Here is a 17,851-nt window from a genome sequence, read left to right as displayed (position 1 = left end):
CTCTTAAATAATATTTTTAATCGATTATGCCAAAATAAAAATAAATTTATTAAATTACGATATTCACTTAAATAACATGATTAATCGATTATCCCAAAATTAATCAATAAATTTACGATATTCTCTTAAATAATACGATTAATCCATTACGCCAAAATAAAATCCAGAAATTAATAAAATTACGATATTCTCTTAAATAATATTTTTAATCGATTATTCCAAAATAAATCAATATATTTACGATACTCTCTTAAATAAGATGATTAATCGATCAATGAAAATAGGTTGATCGTGAATGAACATTTACGATTAGACATATACAAAGGAAACGGATAGCCGCCACCTGACTTCCCGGATTTTAAAAAGAGGGAGAAATTGGAGAATAAATTTAAAAAGCGTTTCATCCCACAAAAAAAACAATTATCAACGCATAATATTTACGTTAATTTAAAAAAAAACTCATTTTCTTTGCAAGAAAAAAAATGTTTTTCTGTAAAGGTTTGAAAAGGCCGTCGCCACAGAGTCTGTAAGTTGTTGTAAATTTTGTTTTGAGGTCATTTTTGGCAATCCCCCTGCCCCACCCCCCTATATAATATCCGCCCCCTCCTCGTCACTCGTTCGTCCAGTAAAATTTAGAGATTGATATAAAACGATTTATTTCAGCCGAGATCAATCTCCGACGAGGCGCAACCAAAAAACCACCTAAAACGGGCCCCTCTTCATATACTGACTATGTACAGGATGATGCCGAAGTCACTGATCTAAAAACGGCGCTTACTGAATTCACTCTGAACATTTGGAAGATTAATTCATCAAAATTATTGTTAAAAAATTGCTTAACGTGGCAAGTCTGTTTTAGAAATTGGTAGTTTGGCTCCCAATATAGTTAAATTATAATCGGTGGGTATATAGGTTTGTTTCTTGGATAATAAAATGAACAATTATTATATTTTCAATTTAATAAAAGTATAGGTACTGGAATAACAATGAATATGACACTTCGTATTGTTTATTTTTAATTTCTTTAAACACTAACACTCTCGTTCAGCTCCGACTTGGTCTAGCAACCGAGTACATTATCGTCCTTAGTAACCTTTGCATATTTTTACACTAGGGGGCTCTAGGCTTGGTTGGGCAATAATTCTATCTAATTGTCGTACTTATTAGTATTACGTTACTTACGGTGAAAGGTATATTGCAACGGAAAAATTTATATAAATTGATTGGAAAAATTTATATCAATTAAATGGATAATTTTATAGAAATTAAATGAAAAAATTTAAATAAATTGAATGGAAAAACTTATATAAATTGAATGAATGTATATTAATTAGATGGAAAAATTTATGTAAATTAATTGGAAAAATTTATATAAATTAGATGGAAAAATTTATATAAATTAAATGAAAAAATTTATATAAATTAAATAAATAATAGAAAAATGATATATAAATTAAATAAATAATAGAAAAATGATATATAAATCAAATAAATAATAGAAAAATGATATATATATATATATATATATATATATATAAATATATATATATATATATATATATATATATATATATAAATTAAATAAAAAATAGAAAAATTATATATATAAATTAAATAAATAACAGAAAAATGATATATATAAATTAAATAAATAGAAAAATTATATTATTTTTTTCTAATTGTCGTAACGTTACTTATGTTGAAAGGTATATTGCAATGACGTAACTCAACATGCAGTCTCAAGGCTAATGTTGAAGGAAATAGGAAATAGCGCGTTAATTCACCAGAGAAACATTCTGTACACGAAAATTCCCAAAAACTTGCAGCGTGTCTAAAATAAAGCTCGAGTTTTTTTGGAATAAAAATCGGGTCGACTTTTTCCTCTCTAAAAAAAAGAAATCGGCAATTACGTTGTTCGCACTTTCACTGACTTTCCTTTCCGCCGGGGGTCGCCACTTTCCCTTTCCAGAGCGAGCGGTACATTTTTCGCGCATTACGTCCCGCAGAAAATGCGTAGCAACATCCACTAATTCGCCTCTAGAAGGGCCTCTCTACTCAGGTTCTCTCACGCGAATCAAAATGGTTACAGGTGCACCACCACCGCCACCGCCAGGGGGAGCCTCTACAACTCGACGTGCCGTGTACTACTATAGGGGATGGGGCACCAAAAAGGGGTGCTCTACCAGCGGAGTATGTTGATTTGAGGATGCCATTCTCATTACAGAGACACTGACATTGGCCGTGTAAACACGTTTTCTAGCTTTTCACATCGGTTCACGCCAATATATTCGATTGGTGCAGTTTTACATCATTTTGCGGGTGCAATTTTAAAAAAATACGCGATAAAATTAGATTCTTTTTCAGATTCAAAAATTTCCGATTTTCCCCAAGTTTTCCCTGACTTTTTTTTGAGCCAAAATTCATAAATAAATTAAAAGGACAAATTAAATAAGTAATAGAAAAATTATATAAATTAAATAAGTAATAGAAAAATTATATAAATTAAATAAGTAATAGAAAAGTTATATAAATTAAATAAGTAATAGAAAAATTATATAAATTAAATAAGTAATAGAAAAATTATATAAATTAAATTATTAATAGAAAAAATATATAAATTAAATAAGTAATAGAAAAATTATATAAATTAAATAAGTAATAGAAAAATTATATAAATTAAATAAGTAATAGAAAAATTATATAAATTAAATAAATAATAGAAAATGTATATATAAATTAAATAAATAATAAAAATAAATAAATTAAATAATAGAAAAAATATATAAATTAAATAATAGAAAAATATATATAAATTAAATAATAGAAAATTATATATAAATTAAATAAATAATAGAAAAAATGTATATATAAATTAAATAACTAATAGAAAAATATATATAAATTAAATAAATAAATACTAGAAAAATTATATATAAATTAAATAAATAAATACTAGAAAAATTATATATAAATTAAATAAATAAATACTAGAAAAATTATATATAAATTAAATAAATAATAGAAAAATGAAAAAAAATAAATAATAGAAAAATTATATAAATTAAATAAATAATAGAAAAATGAAAAATAAATAAATTATAGAAAAACTATATAAATTAAATAAATAATAGAAAAATTATAAATTAAGTAACTGAAAAATTATACATTGAATAACAAAAAAATTATACATTGAATAAAAAAAAATTTATATATATATATATATATATATATATATATATATATATAAATTAAATAAATAATAGAAAATTATACAAATAAAATAAATAGTAGAATAATTATTTAAATTAAACAAATAATAGAAAAGTTATATAAATTAAATACATAATAGAAAGCCTTTACATAAATTGAATACATAATAGAAAACCTTTACATAAATTCTATAAAATAGGTTTCTGAGCAAAATTTTCCGATAATGTTATCGAGGCAAAGGTATGGAAATAACTAGTTTGCCACGTGAAGCGGAAATTGACGCTGGGGCCTCTTAGTCAAAATATGGGGAAATTTGGCGAGGAAGTGAGCGACAAAGCCAGGCGCCGAAAGACAGTCGCTCCTGTCAAATCCTTAACGCGTACGTCGCGCCTTCCACCAGCCTGCTAAAATGGGGATGTATACGTCTCAAAGTCGCGATAAAACGCGGGACACCGTCCTTAAAGTAATATGGATTTTAAGGGGGTAATTTTATAACATCGTTCGAGGCATTCGACGTTTCCGCTACAGACTGCACTCGCCGTTTCCCCCTTCGAACGAACTGCCAGTTAACCTTTGACTTCGAGTAACTGGGCCATTCCTGGGCACGAGATTCAATGAAATGTAACTTCCAAATTCGAGGCACGCGCCACTAAGCGGCCACTTTCGTTATTTACATTTTTACCATGTATTGTTTCCTGGAGTTTTGTTTACTAAATATTAAGGTTAGGTTACGGACTTTGAGACTGCCGACTCGAATGATGTAATGTGGGACGCTGCCATGGCGGGAATTAAATTTAATTTAATTCGTAAAATGATCCAACCTCGTTTCCTTCTAAGTTCGTTTGGAAAATAGCCTTTTTGGGCCAAAGACCGCGCCACCTGGTGGTCCGGATTAATATTAATAAATAAATAATAAATAATAATCAGCTAGGTTAATACCCAAGGCCTAAGTCATCAAGCGACTTTTAAAGCCATTAGTTCAGGTGGCCGGGTTACAACGCGTAGGAGGGTGGTGGCAAGTCCTTCATGCAGTGGCGTAGCTGAGAACTAAGAGGCCCCCCCGCAAAAATATTTATGAGGACCCTTTATTTATTTTTTTATGGTATGCGGGGCCCCCCTCCGAAGCTCGAGCCCCCCCCCCCCCCCCACGCACCGCGGGCCTTGCGCTATTACGGTATACCGTTAAACCCAACAAGTTTTTATGGAAGGGGAAACCGAAGAGCTCGTGGACGAAAACCCCTTAAACCAGTGGAGAGAGAACTTGCAAACTTAACACAGAAGAAGTTGTTACGAGTTTTCACCCAGTGCCACAAGGTGGGATCGAATGTTTTCCAAATTTGCTATCTTACGAACCGTCCATAGCGTTATTTTGTCCCATGAAGGTACAATCAAGGATCCTATCCATATATGATCCTTGGTACAATGAACACTTCTACAGCCGCTGTCTTGGAAAATGGAAAAATCTTCACTAACATAAGCGCCATGACTGGTGTGCAAATAGATTTTTACACTATAGATATTATCTGTTGGGCAAATAGATTTTTACACTATAGATATTTAATTTAAAAGGTATAAACACAGATAAATAAATTAAATATTTTTCTCTTCATAAAAAGGCCACAAAAATAAAAAATAAAAATAATTTAAAAATTTTTAAATTATAAAAAATAAAAATAATGTAAAAATTTTTAAATTATAAAAAATAAAAATAATGTAAAAATTTTTAAATTTTAAAAAATAAAAATAATGTAAAAATTTTTAAATTAATAGTTATTAAAAAAAATGGGGTAATAAACAGAATTTATGTCGTGTCTGAAAACAGCCGTAAATTTCGGCTATATCGTCATCCCTGCTTAGGAAAATAAAAATGATGCTATCATTCTTAATATAAAGCTTACGCACGCAATAAACTTTACACTTTTGAAGAAAGGACTATCGACGCGAGCCTTCTTACAAAATCTTTTTACTTTTTTTTTCGTCTCACTATTTTTTTTTAGAAAGAGCCGAAAAAGAGAAATCGAAGCTTGTTGACGTTGAGCGGCGGCTCGAAATCTAGGACTTTTGTAGAGAGCACGACGCACGCGCACTCGACACGTCAACAGAATAACAATTTGGTTCAAGCCCAAGACCCTAACGACTCCTGGCTAACAAGAGTCGAGACTAACGATTAACGAATCTCGACCATTTTAACACCTCTTTCGAAAACGCGGTAAATTCGCGGATTAAAATATATGGAATAAAAAAAATATATATATGATGTGCGTGTCAGATGGGATAGATATCGATAAACTTTACGAGAATAATTTTATTTTGCACATTCAACAAAATTTTATTTTTTCGATTTTCTGATAAATTTTAAATAATTAAAATTTTTGTGTACCTTAAAAATATAGAAATATATATATATATATATATTTCTATATTTTTAAGGTACACAAAAATTTTCATTGTGTGTCTAATATATATACGAAATTTTTATCAAATTCGCCAATAAATATGTATTAATTTAAATATTGGCGAATTTTGATAAAAATTTCGTATATATTGGTGGTATTACACTGCTATATTCTTCGTAATCCATTTATAAAATAAGTGGGTGTATTTTCGATAAGGAAACGTAAGGGGTCAGCGACCTTTTATACCATAGGGGATTAACGGAGGCCGCCCCAAAGAGATTAACGGAGGTCAGGTTATCGGTCTTTTTATAAAGAAACTATTCACGCAAATAGTAAACACTTATTAATATAATAATTACTAGTAGATAGAAAAAAGGTTTAACAATAAGGGCTAGTTCACTCCTAAGCTCAAAAAAATAAGCTATATTGACCACAAAAATTAGATACTGTAATTAAACTATTAATTGCTACTGAATTTCGACTGTCGCCATTACACCATCATATAAATAGGAGGAGCTTAGCGTTAGAGCTTGAGGCGGATTGGGGAGTAACTCTAATTGATTCATTCTCCTATTAAGTATAAATACTTTCTGCAAAGTATATTTGATTTATCTTCGGAAAAAATCTTTGCGGCTTTAATCAGGAATATTACAGCGAGAGTTACGGCTGGTTCAACCTTCAAAATCGGTGAAACGACTCATCGAAATTATTCTCACGTAAAATATAAATTTTTTTTACTGCTTGACGTAAAATTTATATTTTTATTACTTTTAATTACGAACGATTAAAATATTGAAAATATATAATTAACATATCCAAATGAGGTAGGAGTAAATAATTTATCTTCTACATTGGTAGATAATTCAAATTTTAACACAATAAGCAACATAAACGTCAAAGCAAAGGGTTCGGAAACCCGGGAAAATGTTAATTTATGGCGATATTAGATTCTTAGGCTTTTTACAATAAGATGCCTATAAATCTCAACAAAAAAGTAAGAGGCTTTTGGAAAATAAAATTTATGGAGTCGGAGAGCGCGGTCAACTTCAATCCGAGTTGGCCGTATTCGCTGTTTCACGATACTGTTAAAAGTTAAGAGCGCGCGCATTTGTGTATTTTTTATTAAGTTCGCGCGCTATTTTTTTTTTATTAAATTCGTGCACGTATTTTTTTATTAAGTTCATTCGCGGTTTTTTTTAAATTTTTATTAAGTTCGCGCGCGCATTTTTTAAATTTTTATGAAGTTTGTGCGCTAATTTTTTATTATTTATTAATTTCGTGCGCGCATTTTTTTATTTTATTTTATTAAGTTCGCGCGTGCTCGTGAAAAAAAACCTTGTTATACACTTATTGGTCCATTATAGACAAAGGTATTAAAAGCTATCCGGTTTTAACCAGCTGAGAAAGGAAAATTGGCTGACAAGAAAAAGAATGATGATGAAAAAAAAAACTAAAAGGAAGCAAAGGCTTAAAAAGTAACAGCGAGGATTCGTCTACTCCCGAAACCCTTAAGACCGTAACTCAATTTTATTCCAATATAGATCCGAAGAGCGTTAATTTTTTAAATTTATAAACCAATAAATACGTAACTTCGTAGATATTATGGTATACCGAAAACAAATTCCGGGTAAGATTTCGGGTTACAGAAGTCCAAAACAGTCTATAGATAATATAGATTAGCGAAACGGAAGATTTTGGGAAATGTAAAAGAAAAAAAGCCTTTTTGACAGTTACGTCTATTTGGCGCGTAAAAGCGAGCCAGCTACTCTCGTAGAGGGAAAGACGTCATCGCAAAGAGTTATAAAGTAGGCACGTGGCTCCCTCTAGTTTTCCGGATAATAAGAGAAGAAAGATACAAGGGGGGAGGGGGGCGCGAAGTAAAGGAGAGGGGCGGTCGTTCGGACGGGGGGGCGAAGTGGGGGTGGAGAAAATCGTTATCGACGGCAAGGCGCGCGCGCGCACGGAGTTCAAAGACCTCTGGAACAGCAGCTACGTCGTAGGTGCGCGCTTTCGCAAGGAGAACATTTTTTTAGGGTTAGCAGTTTTATAGAGTAAGAAGGGGTTCAGGCGGACTCCCCCCTCTCCCGAAAAACCCAGTTTCGCCCCCCTTCCCCCCAACTTTCGCTTTTTAAGAAGCGGACGAATCGAGATTTCGGGCTCTTTAGAAAAATATATATTGTTTCTTTTCTTATACCTTCGCTTTGCTGAAAAGATCCATTTACGTGAATCTATTGATTTTTTTTTAAACGCGGTGCGATATAAAGGATGCGATGAACGATATTAGGGGGGGGGGAAAGGATTTTATTTTTGTTTATATTTAAAAATATTTACCATTAACTTTTAATAAACACAATAAAATTAAAATTAAATATTAGCTAATGAATATAATACCTTGGTTTTAACGCGATAAAAATTAGAATATTTTTACGAATAATAATAATAAAAAATAATAATAATAATCAGCTAGGCTAATACCCAAGGCACCACCCTAGGCCTAAGTCATCGAGCGACTTTTAAAGCCTTTAATTCAGGTGGCCGGGTTACAATGCGTAGGAGGGTGGTGGCAAGCCCTGCAAGCCACGCGAGCCAACAGCTCCCTACACTAGTAAGAATTCAAAAGCGTGCGACTAGTGTTGATAATTTTCCGGAAAAATAAAATGCGAATAAATTTCCGGAAACTTTTCACAAAATGAGGCGAAAATTCCGCTTTATTTAAATTAATTTAATTAATTAATTTTTAAACAATATTAGACTAATCATGGAATGAAATTTTTTTTCAGAAAAATACGGAAAATTTTCCGACTTACAACACTAGGGCGACTAAATATTACAATTTGAACATGGTAATTGAGAATTTTCCACAATTTTTTTTTAAGTTTTGGGTTTGATTGTACATCAAATAAAAAGATATTTAAATTGATTTGAAGATTTCTACAGTTTATTTTCTAGAATTGTGAGACCCTTAGATAAAGCAGTTACTATAGTAACCGTGGTAAAGGTAAAAATCAAAGAACAATTTTAAGGATTTTTAAACCGTTTTAAACGTCATAAAACAGAATGAAATAGTCTTTAATAATAAAATGCGGGTCAGCCCCTCCCGGGAGAGAATGTAAAACGCGAAAGGGGAGCCTTGTCCTTGTGTGGCCCATCCTAAATTAGAACACCCGCGCGCGAATCAAATTGATTACGTATTCTTTGCACTCCGCCGCGACCTGGCATCGCCATAAAAGGTAGAAAACGGGTAAAATCGTCGCGCTCTGTTCGTCCGGAGACTATCAAGCGGAACCTACCACGTTTTCGGGTAACAGAGTCAAACATTGAAATCCTTTCGGCCGTCACGAGACAAAAATTAAACAAGTTGGCAAAAAGGCAAAATATCGTCCGGCGCTGAAATCCGTCATCTACATACGTCAAACCGAACATTTGACTAGAATCACAGTTATAAAATTGTAATAATAATAAAATTCTTCATTTTGAATGTAATTAATTTTTTTCATGTAATATATTTAATTTTTTCATTTAATATTTTTTTAATGTAATATTTTTTTATTTTTTTTTCATTTAATATTTTTTAATGTAATATTTTTTTATTTTTTTTCATTTAATATTTGTTAATGTAATATTTTTTCATGTAATAATTGGATTTAATTTTTCACGTAATATTTAATTTTTTCACGTAATATTAATTATTTTTTAATTTTTCACTTAATATTAATTATTTTTTAATTTTTCACATAATATTATTTTTTTTAATTTTTCACGTAATAATAATTATTTTTTACTTTTTTTTCTTGTAATATTAATTATTTTAATTTTTTTTCTTGTAATATTAATTATTTTAATTTTTTTTCTTGTAATATTAATTATTTTTCTTTTTTTTTCATTCTAAAGTTCAGTTTTTATGTTTAACCTCCAGCCCCACTAAATAGAGAGCTCTATATTCCTAGAACAGACAACGACGAAGACCTGTATATACTAATGTACCTCTATAACCAGGGAGCCATTTTGCAGGTATCCAACCGAGTCAACCAAAATAATATGAAATCTAACCGTTACCAGTATATAATTCGGCGCAATCTAAGAGGCGCCGGCCTTAAAAGAGAAAAATGCAAAGGCGCGTGAGATCACGAAAATGTCTTCTCAAAATAGCGGGAACCCGGTGCTGCGGACGGCACAAAATTACTTAATAAAACGACGGCATTCATCTGTTTTAAGCACGGCCAACTCCGATCTCCTTTCCCCCCGTTAAGAGGAGAGCGTACAGTTGGCCGTGCTCAACATCGAACCTCCGACTATAAAATGCACGCCATTTTTTCAAGACAGTTGGTAGAAAGCATTCTCAGATGCGCCTCAGATAATGTTGGCACCTTTCCAAGGTCAGCCGGGACAAAAAAAAAACAGATTAAAAATAAAAGCGAAAACTTAAATGAAAAAGTACTATTTTTACATCGGAAGTTGAAACCTTACTTTTTTTTTATTTACTTTTGGAATGAAATTTAAGAAATATCGAATGGAATAAAAACCTTTTTAAAATATTATTTTTATATGCTGTTCTTTGTAAAATTTTATTGAACATTTATTTCCAGTAGGTGAAAAATAGATATTTCGCTATGACAGTATTGAAATTTTCAAAATTAAAATTTTTCTAATTTTAACACATATTCCACAAAAATTTAAAATGTTGCGTATTATCATTTCGAGCTAGTTCTGATACATCGTTCAACGCATTTCTAAATTCAATAACATTATGTACCAGAAGTACATAAAATGTTCTTACGGGATAAGTATTTCTCTTCCATTTGCAAATTAAGTTTCAGAAGAATACAATAAACAGGTGAAACCACCCCTCGTCTTAACAGTTTTTCTGGCCCTAGACAATGTCTTCCAACTGGGCCCCAATATATATATTTGTTTCTACTAAAATAACTGTAAGGAAACTTAGTTTTAGAATCCGGGCCCTTCGAAGGTGTGGGCCCTAGGCAATTTCTTCCAGCCGGGCCCCAATATGTAATTTTATTTTTCCTACTAAAATAACTATTAGGAAACCTAGCTTTAGAATCCGGGCCCTCCGAAGCTGTGGGCCCTAGGTAATGTCTTACAACCGGGCCCGAATATAGTATTTTATTTTCCCCTTTAAAATAACGGTAAGGAAACCTAGCTTTAGAATCCGGGCCCTAGGACATGTCTTCCAACTGGGCCCCAATATATTATTTTATTTTTCCTACTAAAATAACGGTAAGGAGACCTAGCTTTAGAATCCGGGCCCTAGGACATGTCTTCCAACTGGGCCCCAATATATTATTTTATTTTTCCTACTAAAATAACGGTAAGGAGACCTAGCTTTAGAATCCGGGCCCTAGGACATGTCTTCCAACTGGGCCCCAATATATTATTTTATTTTTCCTACTAAAATAACTGTAAGTAAACCTAGCTTTAGAATCCGGGCCCTTCAAAGGTGCGGGCCCTAGGTAATGTCTTCTAACCCGGTCCGAATATAGTATTTTATTTTCCCCTTTAAAATAACTATAGGGAAACCTTTCTTTTGAATCCGGACCCTTCGAAAGTGCGGGCCCTAGACCCAGACGAACACTTACTCATATGAGATATGGTATAACCTACTTGTGGTACATATCTATAAATTAAGATTCATATGAGAATGAGACATGTTATATGGTACATATCTATAAATTAAGATAAGCCATCCTACGAAGTAATGCCTACGAAGTAATGCCTACGAAGTTAACAAATCAAACGTTTCTAAAAATATATTGTCAAAACCGTTAATTATCCATAACAAAACAAACCGGTGCTTATTTTAGCCTGCTATAGCAAAGATAAATGGCCCTATAACGACGTAGTTAATGATTGTTCAACACGTCAACCGGAAAACGCGAATCGAAGCTTGCCGTCGCACTCCATTTAGTAAGCAGACGACGGGGAAAAGCAACAAAAAAAATGAAATAGCAAATAACATGCAAATTCGCGCGGATTTAAGAGGCGACCTTGGACTTTTAAAGGTGGTAGAGAGGCAACGAAAAACAAGCACCGATGACTAGACATAAGGTTAAATCGCGAACTTCACGAAATAAATGGACCTTAAAAATATTAGAAGTTAAAATGTCTGACGAAACATCATCCGGTAGGTGGCAATGAGGCGCCGCGATCGGAGGCCTTGGTGACGTCATCAGGAACCGTAATGCACAACCAAGGTCGTCTGTGGAGAAGCGAAATATGCCTGAGAAAGGAAATTGCACCTCCAACCCAAAAAAAATTCCTTAAAAAAAACGTAAAAAAATTCAGCTAAAAGTTCTAAAAAGGCATATTTGATGACTTAACGATAAAGATATTCGCACAGTTTTAAGGGCTTTCGAGGTTTCTTTAAATAAGTTTCAAAATTCAAGGGTTGAATAAGCTTTTCCTATTTTCAGCGCCACGTAGCGGTTAACGCGAGAAGCTCATAAACTGATAGATTTTTCTATGAAAATAAAATCGCCGGCTTGGCAGAAGAAAATTGAGCAGCTTAGGAACCTCTCGCGTGGCTCTATGCAAATTGTAAAAACCTAACCATTGTCGTTTTTATTACGAGGGAAAATAATATCACGATTTTCAAAATTATCTTCAGAATTTCCCTAAGAATTATTAATGAGGCAATCCACTCTTTAGATGGTCCTTGTGGCTTAAAGCTGTGCCAGAAATAAGGAAGACATTGAGTCCATAAAGTTGAATTGGCGTTTAATCTGGTAACCCAACAACTCGGAAATATTCTACCGCCTTTTTACTGAAGCACCTATTGAGAGTTTTCTACATTCTCCCGTAAGCTCCCGCCATCTAGCGCTCTTTCGTGGAACTACGGATCCAAATATAGGAAAAGGGGCGGAAATACCATTTCCCCTTATATTTTTTTAATGCTTATAATTTCATTGGCATATTGAACGCAAAAATAAGAAACGGGGAATAAAAATCAGGACACGTAGCCTTCAGGGTGACTTTGATTCCGAATGAAGACGAGCCGATCTGTTTCTGCAGAACGGGTTCCCTCAAATACATATTTAACTGGGGCCACTCCAAAAATAAGAAAAATAAAGCGCCGGTATTAGTGGGTGACCTCTTTTCCAATGATTGTCTCGGATACATTTAGAGGAGCGGAAAAAAATCGACCCAATGAAATACATATGATTGAATCGAGCTAATAACAACAACAAAGTAGCAGACCACGAAGAAAATTGGAAACTTAGTCGTATAATATACTGTCTACGTTTTGGAGAACAAAAATTTCAAGTTGGCTAGATTTATAGTAAAGCGGAACTCGCGACGTAATGATAATTGTAAACGTATTCGTACAATATAATGACTACGTTTGGGAAAACAAAATTCAAATTAGAAAGGTTTGTGGTAAAACGGAACTCGTGACGCAATGAAAATTGCAAGCTTATTCGTATAAGGTTTTGGGAATTTTTTTTTAAATTGGCTAGATTTATAGTAAAGTGAAACTCGCGACGTAATGATAATTGTAAAAGTTTTCGTATAATATAATGACTACGTTTGGGAACAAATGTTTCAAGTTAGGAAGTTTTGCGGTAAAGCGGAACTCGTGATGTAAAGAAAATTAGAAACTTATTCGCTTAATGTATTGTCTATGTTTTGGGAAAAATTGTTTCGAGTTGGCTAGATTTATAGTAAAGCGGGACTAGCGACGTAATGATAATTGTAAACGTATTCGTATAATATAATGACTACGTTTGGGAACAAATGTTTCAAGTTAGCAAGTTTTGTGGTAAAGCGGAACTCTTGACGTAAAGAAAATTGGAAACTTAGTCGTATAATATATTGCCTAAGTTTTCGATAAAAAAAATTGTTTCAAGCTGGCCAAATTTGCAGGTAAGTGGGACTAGCGATCTAATGGAAATTGTAAACGTAGTCTTATGATGTATTGTCTCTGTTTTGAGATAAAAAAGTTTCAAAATAGCAAGTTTTATGGTAAAGCGGAACTCGTAACGTAATGAAAATTGTAAACATCCGTATAATATATTGTCAATGATTTAGGAAAAACTGTTTCAATTTAGCACGTTTTGAGGTAAAGCGGATCTCGCGACGTAATAAAAATTGTAAATATGCAAGTACTATTTTGATAATATTTTGGAAAACATGTTTCAAGAGTTGCCGGTTTGTGGTAAAGAAAATTGAAAATTCATAAACTGACTATGTTCTAGGGCAAATGTTTCAAGCTTTCAAGTATGCGTTAAAGTGGGACTGGCGACGTATAGAAAATTAAAAACATTCATCTAATATAATGACAATGTTTTGACAAAAACATTTGCGATTTTGCAAGTTTGGTGGTTAAGCGGGACCCGCGACGTAATACTACTTGGAAGCATTTTTCCGAATCAAATTATGAGCGAAGTAGGTACGAGTGATAATTTCTAAAAAGGTAACAAAATTTGAAGATCATTTCAAACTTGGTAAAAATTAATCGGGTATTTTAAAGAGAAGATACAATTGAAGCCAGCTCCGCAGTCAACGGCCGCGAATCTCCGAAAACCTTTTCTCAAGACTAACAGACGGGATCATTTCTGTACAAAAATTACACAATCGGCTCGAAATTTACGTCCGTCTGAGGAAAATATATAACATTCAATTTTGGCACCAAAGAGCGTGGGAGTCGATACGGCAAAGGCTTAAAGACGAGTATACGAAATACTGTACTTTTCAATGGCGATGTACGTAAAAATTCCAATTCTTTGAATGGAAAATGTGAGTTCATTCATAAGGCGACGCTCGTAAAAGAAGCTACCGCGAATTTCCAATAACTTTTAGTTGTACCGTACGGTACCAAACGGGTCATCGGGCATTAACGATAAAGGCGTACCGGCAGGGTAAAGTTTACTTCGAAGGGTGCTTCCACGGTGGTCCTCGGTGCCGCTATAAGTCAAAGAGTGCCGGATTATAACAAGGGTGTATTATGTGATCGGAAAGCGGAGAAAGGAATGTTTTCGGCGATAGTCGCCAGGTGCGCCACTAGCCTACTGACTCCCGTTTAACCTGTCTAAAAAGGTGATTGTTAACGAGAGAGTAGAGGGGGGGGGGGAGGGGCGGAAACAGCCGCGAACCACTCCCTTATCTTCGACGTACATTCTTTCGATTAATAGTTTCCGAGGCCGTCAGCTAAACGGATATTCGCGATTGGAAAATTCAATTTAATTCGTATCCGCCGTTTCTATGGGAACATATTTTCAATTCGGGTTTGGCGTCGTTATTAAATATAGGATGAGAAGTGAAAACCGTGAGGAGCCGGGTTCGATCCCAGATTGTGGCATTGGGTGAAAAATGGAAACCACTCCTTTTGCGTTGAGTTTGCAAGTTCTTTCCCCCACTGGTTAAAGGGGTTTCCCCTTTTCATAGAAACTTGTAGAGGTTAACGCGGGTTAACGCTAATAGTAAGTGTGGGGAGATATTGGTTTTCCACCACCCTCCTACGCATTGTAACCCGGCCACCTGAATTAAAGGCATTAAAAGTCGCTTGAGGAATTGGGCCTAAAGTGGTGCCTTGGGTATTAGTATAATACTTAAATTAGAATATTTTTGTATCGTTTAAACTAACTTTATTTCATTATTATTGAATTTTTATATTTATTGTAAACTTTTGTAAATATTGTAAATTTAAAATTTTTATAGTTTTCGTTATCAAAATACAGAGCTAATATTACTATTAAGTAGATATTTTTCTTTTATAAATTTACTAAGGCTTACGTCAATTTCTAGTCAACAATAAAAAAAAAGATAGCTAATAAAAAGGTTTTTGTATTAATATACAGAGCTAATTAAGTAGATCTTTTTCTTTTATAAATTTACTAAGGCTTACGTAAATTTGTGGTAAACAAGATTAAAAAATATATATAGCAGCCATATTAATAACAAATCCTGGAACTGTAAGGCAAAAAATTCTGACGATTAAAAAAAATATGAAAATTATTTTATTACCCACGATTAGAGAAACTATTCTAGGAACGGTATTTCGAGAATTTAAGCAATAAAACGTATTAAAGAAACCTTGAACTTGAATTCGTCAGTTATGACATAATTAGATCTTATTTCCCCATAGCGAAATATCACACTTTTCCCGAAATCGAATTTGCATATCCGATGTTTTTCCAACTAAACGAGAATACCGGCGTTGATATCGCATCTTTCGGCGAATTAAAATATGAATTACACGGAAAGCGAGGGAAAGTTTACCAGTAGCGAAAGTGAACCGGGGGGGAGATCGACGTAAGGCGTAAAAAAACCTCATCTCCTTTTCCTAGTATCGACGTCGAAAAAATAACGTGGATATATCGTTAGCGGTATAACTTGACAGTTGGGAAGGGACTTGGAAGGTATGTAAAGTTTGCGCGGTTTTCCTTGGGTTCGGGAAGTCGTTTCCTTTAAGTCGATATATGTTTTTTTTACGTCAATGAGAAAGAAAAATTCGCGGAATTAAGGCGCCATCTATAGCTCCGAGCTGGAGTTAAACATACGTGGCAATTTTTTTTAATTATATTTTTTTTTATTTGAACATATTGTTCCAGAATATATTTATTATATTGATTTAAAGCGTTATGAAATATTGTTATTAAAACGATTTTATTGATTTATAAATAATTTAGTATTTTGTACTTTTACTAAATAGTTTAGAAAATTTTAAAAATTTAAATATTAATTATTTCCGTCCAACCTATAACTATATATCGTTACTAAATATTGACATTAAAATAATTTTAAAGATCCACAAATAATTTAGAATTTTAATATTTGAATCACTATTAAAATTTAAATTTTACAAACTACGTAGTAAAAGAACAATTATTTTAGCAGTTCAAACTATAACTATGGCGTTATTAAATATTAAAATTATTTTGGGACAAATATCCACATATAAATTAGTATTTTAATATTTAAATTGCTATAAAACTTCTCATTTTTTACATTTTCCAAATTACCTCGTAAAAGAACCATTATTTTATCAGTTCCATTTATAAGTATATGAGAATCAAATTCTTTATAAAGATCGTGACAATAGATCCATGAAGGAATTAGAATATCAAGTTACTATATGACGGTAAAACAAAGCCAATGAAATTAGAGAAGAGTTCAATTTATGAAAGCGTCAATTAATTGAAATTATAGAAGACAGAAATTCGCAAAAAGCTCGTATTTTTTCTTATTTCGCGCGTAAGCAGGGTCTGTATATAATTTAAAGTCGAGGTTGAATGACCGGAAGAGTATGGTAGAAGGCGGCAGAAAGGACTGACCCATATTTTGCCGCTGCCGAGTTTTGGCTTCGGCACAAACTCGAGGCGCCTGACAATTAACTAACTATAATTCTTATACTCCCTTTTAGATTAAATCGTCTTCAATTTACAATACATTACATTACATTTTCTACATATTACCGAGTTAAATCTGGAAAATACGTTGTCATTATATTTATTTTAATTATTTCACTCAGCTTGCCACACTGGATTACAAACTTAAATCTTAAATAAATACTTTTTAATTATATTATTGGGGGAAAAAATATTTTAGGTACGATTTCAGGGACTTTAAAAGTAGTAACTCATATACTACATGTTTTAAAAATAAAAAATATATTCAGTCATACATTATCGGATAATTGTTAAAACAATTCCAATTTTAAAACAAAAAACTACTTATGTAAATATGACCGATGAAAATGTCATAAAAAAGAAAGTATAATAATAAATTAAAAGCTTACTTTTTGGCCATATTATTCGGACAAATGTTAAATTTGTCGTGTTTGGGGATGCCCAGATATTCATCACCCAAAATGAACAGATCTTTTGATATTATCATCTTGGATATATGAAACGATTAATGCGGTGAAAAAAAATAAAAACAGTATCTTCGATATATATTAAAAAATAAACGTTCACGATAAAATCCACGCACAAATATTAACTATGACACACAAAGATATAGAACCGCATAGTCACACGTTCAATACGAACCACGATAAAACAAAATTCAAAATTTTTGTAACGCGGTTCGCGAATTTAAATAAAAAACACGTCGATATCAAAAATATTAAAATAATATTTAGACATTTAAAATAACAGTTTTATATTTATAGTCCAAATACCGAAAACGTACGTAATACAAAAATAAGCTGTAAGATAACAGACCGTACTAAAAAAGACAGCCTACTCCAATAAAGACAGAAGATAAACTGAGTTGATCCGCGTGCTACC

At 32.6% G+C, this 17,851-nt stretch overlaps 1 protein-coding gene across 1 annotated transcript in view; it reads right to left on the bottom strand.

The window, feature by feature from the left end:
- Positions 1 to 17,511, bottom strand: part of E23 (ABC transporter G family member E23) — a 60,513-nt gene extending 43,002 nt beyond the window's left edge. The window contains exon 1 of the mRNA XM_090160581.1: positions 17,359 to 17,511. Within this exon, the coding sequence (XP_090016707.1) occupies positions 17,359 to 17,456 (98 nt within the window). The 5' untranslated portion in view covers positions 17,457 to 17,511. The remainder of the gene's footprint in view (positions 1 to 17,358) is intronic.
- Between the last annotated feature and the right edge of the window lie 340 nt (positions 17,512 to 17,851).

The sequence above is a fragment of the Leiobunum rupestre genome, chromosome 10 (genome assembly GCF_980474605.1).
Source record: "Leiobunum rupestre chromosome 10, qqLeiRupe1.1.hap1, whole genome shotgun sequence".
NCBI lineage: Eukaryota > Metazoa > Arthropoda > Arachnida > Opiliones > Sclerosomatidae > Leiobunum > Leiobunum rupestre.
The sequence above is the reverse complement of the archived record's forward strand: the minus strand, read 5'-3'. Positions and strand labels throughout refer to the sequence as shown.